The 7,017-nt window shown below is 50.5% G+C and overlaps 1 protein-coding gene across 1 annotated transcript in view; it reads left to right on the forward strand.

The window, feature by feature from the left end:
* The first annotated feature begins 5,669 nt into the window (after positions 1 to 5,669).
* The window catches only part of STARD13 (StAR related lipid transfer domain containing 13), a 194,731-nt gene continuing 193,383 nt past the window's right edge, over positions 5,670 to 7,017 (forward strand). The window contains exon 1 of the mRNA XM_042783416.1: positions 5,670 to 5,838. Within this exon, the coding sequence (XP_042639350.1) occupies positions 5,670 to 5,838 (169 nt within the window). The remainder of the gene's footprint in view (positions 5,839 to 7,017) is intronic.

Here is a 7,017-nt window from a genome sequence, read left to right on the forward strand (position 1 = left end):
GCCTAGTCCCCTACAGGTCTGGAATTAAAGTCACTCCTGTGGCTTAACTTTCAGCCAAACTGTAGACAGGCCTCCAAGGTGAACATGTAATACCAGGTCGGTGCACTCCTTCAAACGCTCATCCATGGCAGATCAGATGGCCAGTATTTGCACAGAGAGAGCTCAAAGGGCAGGAAGGGATAGGAAAAAAAGGACACAGGGAACAGGTAACCACAGGGAGGAAGTGGGAAGAGAGCTGTTCCATTGTGGGGATTGCAGTCAATGTCATGAAACAAAATGTGTGTGAACTGTTGAATGGAGACCGAATTTGCTCTATAAACTTTCATAGTGACACCTCCTTGGGTTTCCGAGGCGGTATCTCTACAGAAGTAGATTGCCCAGTCTTCCTTCCGAGGAGTGGCTGGTGGGTTTGAACCACCAGCCTTCTGGTTAGCAGTTAAATGCCTTAGGCACTATGTCAGCAGAGTTCCTTATATACATACATAGATGTGTGGATAGATAGATAAGATAGATAGAGAGATAGACAGATAGATAGATGTGTGTATACAAAATGGTATATTTTTATGAGTCGGAATTGACTTGATAGCAGTGAGATACATACGTGTGTGTGTGTGTGTCTAATATGAACCCAAATCACAATAAAAAGTTGTTTTTTTTTTTTTTTAAAAAGACGACTTCAGGGATATTTTTGGTTTCGGGTTTAAAGATAATCTCAGGGCAGTAGTTTCAGTGGCTTATCCAGCCTCCATGGCTCCAGAAAGTCTGGATTCCATAAGAATTTGAAATGCATTTCATTGTATTTATTTTTTAAATACCATCAAGTCAGCAATGAACCGAAAATCTGGCTGTCGAAATGGCCTATCTTTCCTTTACATGTTATTTATAAGCTATCGCGCACCCAAGTAGTCTTTCCTGTTCTACCCCCACCCCCACCCCCACCCCATTTTGGCCCTGTGGTGCAGCTCTAACAGAGAATTCCACAGGTGGGTGGCTTTAACAAATAGGGATTTATTCCCTTACAGTTTTGGAGGCTAGAAGTCTGAGTTCAAAGTGCCAGGCTCTAGGGGCTGGGTGAAAGACTCTCAACCTTGGACTTCAGCTCTGCCTCTTGCTCCCGGCCCACTGGAGCTGGGGGCTTTCTTCACTCAGGCAGCTGCTGGCTGCTGAGGCCAACACGCCCAAGGTCGACAAGTAAAATGGTACAGTCCCAAGATCACCAAACAGCATGGCAGGCCACTAGTTCAAGTGCAGAGATAATTCCAGGATCAGCAGAGAGCATGGCAGACTGCTGAATGAAGACTCGGCTACCTGCAGGGTCCAAGTGTGCCAGAAAGCTCAAGACCTATCTCAAAGCTTCTCTTATAAACTGGAAGCAGACCACATCCTTAAGGCAGGTACTCAGCTGTTCCAGTAGATTCCATCATGGAATTGATGACCAGTCTCATCATGGGGGATAACTACATCCAGCTGCCCAGCCACTCAACCAGGCCCAGGCAAGTTGACAAACAAACTTAACAATACCCCCTTTAGTTGATTTCCCAGAATATGTCCCAACCCACTGCCATCAAGTCAATTCTGACTTATAGTGCCCTAAGAGGACAGAACAGAGCTGCCCCATAGTATTTCCAAGGCTGTCATCTTTACAGGAGCAGATGGCCAGGGCTTTCCACTGTGAAGCCACTGATGGGTTTGAACCATCAACCTTTCAGTTAGCAGCTGAGTGTTCAACCTTTGGGCCACTGGGCTCCTTTCCTTTCTCATACGGCCTTGTTCATAAGCTTTGCAGAACTTCTCTCCTGATGATAAACACCTGTCCGGAAGGGCTTGGTTGACTGTCTCTGCAATGCAACGGCGGGTCTCAGTGTAGTGTTTTAAGTGTGGTCGGTACTAGAGAAGTATTTTGCTTCTTGATGATTCAAAATTAGGGAAGGATAGGACTTCACCTTGCACATCTATGTAGGAAGATGTGCCTTCTAGTATAATTGATAGCATCAGTTGATGGAACCAACAGCAGTGGTTCAGTTCAATAAATTATGGAATAGTCATATAACACGATATTGCTAAAGCCTCTGTTTTGACATAAGGAGCTCTGGTGGTGCAGTGGTTAAAGCATTCAGCTGCTAACCAAAATGTCAGTCATTTGAGTCCACCAGCCGCTTCATGGGAGAGAGATGAGGCAGTCAGTTTCCCTAAAGATTTACAACCTTAGAAACCCTATGGTTCTACTCTGTGCTATAGATAGAGTGGCTATGGGTCAGAATGGACTCCACGGCAGTGGGTGTGGTTTGGGCTTTGCTTCTGTGAAGATTGACAGCCTTGGAGACCCTGTGGGCAGTTCCACTCTGCCCTCTAGGGGCGCTGTGGGTCAGAATGGACTCCATGGCAGTGGGTGTGGTTTGGGCTTTGCTTCTGTGAAGACTGACAGCCTTGGACACCCTGTGGGGCAGTTCCACTCTACCCACTAGGGGCGCTGTGAGTCAGAATTGACTTGATGGCAGTGAGTTTGTTTTGGGTTTTACAAAACGTGCTTTAGAAAAAGAGTCCCAGACCTGACTATCAAGTAAGGGCAGAGTGAACGATGCTGGCATGATAGATGGTGGAGACAGGGAGAAGTATTTCACTTTCCTCTTGTAAAAATGGCTTGGGGGGGGGGGGGGGGGGCAGAGTCTGACCTCCTCTAACTTTATGAGGGTGCAGGGTCATCTGCATCTGCCCAAGGCTGATTCCTATGGCATGGTGATGAGACATGTCTCCTCTCTCCAACCTTATCACCAACTCGGCCACCAGCCGTCCCTCCCATGGCATTCTCTCCTTCTCCACTGGGTTCCATCATCCATCACAATGGCCACACACAACTCACGGACAATACTCATGATTAGAGGCTTTATTAGGGAAGTAACCGGTTACAATTGAGGATCCAGAATGACTCAGGAGACAGTTCTTCAATCAGGACAGCTGCTTCTCAGCCGTGCCAGCAGGCAGGCCTCTCCTTGGCCCCCGGCCCCTCCGCCCAGCTTAAGGCTTGCTCCTGCAAGTGCTGCAAAGCTCTTTAACTCCGACAATAGATGCCCACTCTGCCAGTAAGCCTCCAGCCCAAAGGCACTTTCTAGCTCCATGGATCTGTGAGCCTAGCTCCACCAAGTACCCAAAGACACCCTGCTCCAGCAGCATGCTCCTGCCAGAAGGCACTCAACTCTCTTGCTCTCTGGGTTGCCATATGCACTGTAACCACCTTATTCCGTGAGCTGAAAGCCCACTACGCCATCTCACGCTGGCCTCCTGGACCTACTTCTGCAGATGTGCTTTCTGCTGCTGTTTCTCGGCGTCTCTGGCATTACAGCTCTCTCTGTCTCCTGGGTCTAGGAGGTCCTCAGCACAGGGACCCCAGGTCCAAAGGACATGCTCTGTTCCCGTCTCTTCTTCTTAGTGGTAGTGAGGTTCCCCGCCCCTTTCTGCCCTGGGGATTCATTTTAAGCCTCATGAGATGACAAAACTGACCAGTCCCCTCATTAGGGTTCCATATACCTTATTTGTGCAGTCCCACCCCTGCATGGGTTCTGTGCACCTTATTTGCATAGTTAGGAAGCTGTCCAATCCCCTTGGTGGGCCACAAGCACCTTATTTGCATAGCCCCACCCAGTCAAGTGGTAGGAGTTACAAGAGCATGCATGGCTGAAAGGGCATATCAAGCAATTCACTGCACTGCACCTCTTAAGTCTATCTTTTTTTTTTTTTAAAAAGACAAAACCCAAACTCAACTCAACCCAACCCATTGTCATTGAGTCAAATCCAACTCATAGCAGCCCTACAGGACAACGTGGAACTGCCCCCTAGGATTTCCAATGTTAGAAATCTTTACAGAAGATTTAGAAATGAAAGATTTGTAAGTCTTTCCCCTGTAGAGCATCTGGTGGGTTTGAACCGCCAGCCTCTTGGTTAGCAACCAAATGGTTTAAACACTGTACCACCAGAGCACCTAAAGAAAGAAAAATTTGTTGTAGTTATGTGCCGTGGAGTCAGACCCGACTCATAGCGACCCCTCCTTAGGTTTCCAAGGCAGTATCACTACAGAAGTAGATTGCCCCATCTTCCTTCCGAGGAAGAAAAAACGTCTGAACTCCAGTCACTGCTCGACATCTCGTATGCCGTCTTCTGCTGAAAAAAAAAAAAAAAAGAAGAGTACAAGTGAAATCAGAAATGTGGTGCTGTTGTTCATGGGTGTCATTTTGTCACTTCTCACCCCTAGCAACTGCATGTGACAGGGTAGCACTGCCCTGTAGTGTTGTCAGACCACCATCTTTGTGGAAGCCTATGCCTGGGGCTTCTTCCAGCACAGCCTCTGGGGGTCGAACCACCAGCCTTTCAGTTCGCAGCTGAGCTCTACTTAATCTCAAAGAGAAGAGAGTGGGTGCGGGGGGCTGCAGTTAACTGTCTCATGGTCGGCTGCCTCAGCTCCCCAGAGGAGACCCTGGGAGAGGTGGTCGCTGGGAGAGGTGGACGCTGGGGGTGGTGGTCACTGTGGACAGTTGGACACCAGAGAGAGGTAGACACTGGGAAAGGCAATCACATCTGTTTATTAGCTTCCATTTCACAACTGCATTTAACAATGTTTACTGGCAAAAATAAAAAAAGTTTATAATTGGTGAAGTATCAAAAGCAGGTTGTACAATGGAACATAAATATGCTATTAAACTGGATAATGATGGTGTGTATTTGTGCGTGTGCATCCTAATGAAACCTGCCAGAGCGGGAACCTAAGGGCTGGACTTCGTTTTCCGGGTCTCCCAAGGTTTCCGCCTGTGACAGGGTGCAGTGTGACCGCTTTTCTGTCCCTCTCTCCGAGAGGAGAACATGTATGTTTTCCTGCTTTGACAGGTTTCTGCCTTACACAGGTTCCGGCTCTAGGAGATTTGACTGTAAACGCATAGGGAAAAAAAAAATCTGGAAGGAAGGAAGTAACGAGGTGGCTTGATGGTAAAATAAGTAACTAACGAGGTGGGGGGGGTGGAAGAGTTAGGGGGGAACCAGGCTGACTGACCATCGCTGCTGAGCCGAGCGGCCCGCGTCCTGCGGGGGTCGCCACTGTGCGCTGTGCTTACCCGTCGTGTGAAAACCCCGCACGTTTAGTTTTCACCGGAAAAGCTTTGTCTGATCCGTCGCTGTTTCCTGCGGGGCGCAGCTGACGTGCAGCTACTGAGTGGAAGCCGATTCCTCCTTGGGACGTCGCTCACGGTCACGTCCCTCTTACCTGGCCGGAGCTGCCGGGCGCAAAGCCAGCGAACTTTCTCGCACTTGCGGGGCCGGGAAGACGCCGCTCTCGCGGGGCTCTCTCTCCGGTGGCCTTCGCTGCCTCCCCGGGGGCCCCCGGCTGCCACTGAGCCTGGCGCCCGCGCTCCGCTCGGTGGGGCACTGGCGCTGCCTCCGTGCGCTCGGGGCAGACGGCTGGGTACCTTCCCCCTTCGCTTCCGGCCTCCGATTGGTCCCCGAGGTCACATGAGGGCCCGGGGGCTGGAACTCTGCCGTGTGGCTTTGGCCCTCCTTTTTCTTTTTGAAAACGCTCTGGGTGCGCAGAGCTGCCCGGGGCTGGCTCTCTGACTGAAACTGCACACGGACCGACGGAAACCGCCACCCGAAGGCAGAGCGAGGTGGCCCTCGGCCAGGCAGCCGGCATGTTTAGCCAGGTGCCCAGGACCGCGGCTTCAGGCTGCTACTATCTAAATGCCATGTCACCCGAGGGCCAGGAGATGTACTTGCGATTTGATCAGACCGCCAGGCGCTCTCCTTACCGGATGAGCCGGATTCTAGCGCGCCACCAGCTAGTGACAAAAATCCAGCAAGGTGAGTTGCCCGCGGTGGAGACGGTGCAAGGCTGCCGCTCGCCGTGCCTCCTCTGGGCTTGCTTGCACGCTAACCCAGTATTGTTTTTAATTGATTGTCTCTTCCCTTTACAATCGGCGGGTTTCTGGGACACACCGCGCGCGCGCTGTAACTTGGGGAAAATAAGGCCATTCTGTCGTTTTAAGCAAAGGTGACAGCACTAGGCTGCCACGTGACCCGACAGAAAGTGCACGCACTACTTCACGGCCCCGGAGCCGGGAGCCGTCTGTGTCCACGACGTCTGTGTGTCTGCAGGACAAACGAGAAAGTTAAGGGGCCACCCCGTGGGCACTCAAGCAGCTTCTCTTCGGCTTCCTCTCCGTTGTGTTGAGAACACAGACACTTGGCTGTTTGAGTAGGAGAGAAGGGAAGAGACCCAAGTCTTTGTCTGCCCAGTGAACTAAAGGCAGCAAAAGCTGAAAAGTGGCGCTCAAGGTCACAGAGAAGCGGGAGATGGTGTCACCAGGCCCGTGCTCACATGATGGTTGTTTGGGGGTGTCCCTCAGCCTGATAGGTGACCCTGGGAAGTAGAGGCAACAGACGGCACTGGGTGAAGGCTGGGAGGAAGATGGTTGGTGAAGGCAGCAGACATCGAGCTCTGCGTTTATGACCTCCGGGCTTGAGAACTTAGAAAGAAGTGCGTTGTTGATAGGTTTGCATCCGAGGTTGCCTTGGCTTAGTTGAAACTGTTTTTCTGGTTAGGGAGAAAGTGTCTGCTAACTTGGAAACAAATCCTGTGCCCTGTGCCCTGTGCCCAGAAGCACCGGCTCCTCAAGGCAGCGAGGAAAGGGTGCTATTGCTTGCAAGTGCCTAGGTGGATTTTTAGGTATGTTTTCATTTTTGTGTTTTTTCAGCCACACACACACACACACACACAAATCACTACTAAAAAATCAAATCGCTGAAGTTCATCATTGTCAAAAAATAACAAAAACTTTAAACCATGCTCCTTATCTTAGCGTGGAAAACCAATCCAAACTCACTGTGGTCAAGTGGATTCCAACTCAAAGCACCTGTAGAGGACACAGTGGAACTGCCCCACAGGGTCTCCAAGGCTGTCAATCTTCACAGAAGCAAAGCCCAAACCACACCCACTGCCGTGGAGTCGATTCTGACCCACAGCGCCCCTAGAGGACAGAG

Source organism: Orycteropus afer, unplaced genomic scaffold (genome assembly GCF_000298275.1).
Source record: "Orycteropus afer afer isolate SDZICR_OR568_19922 unplaced genomic scaffold, OryAfe1.0 scaffold01092, whole genome shotgun sequence".
Classification (NCBI taxonomy): Eukaryota; Metazoa; Chordata; class Mammalia; order Tubulidentata; family Orycteropodidae; genus Orycteropus; species Orycteropus afer.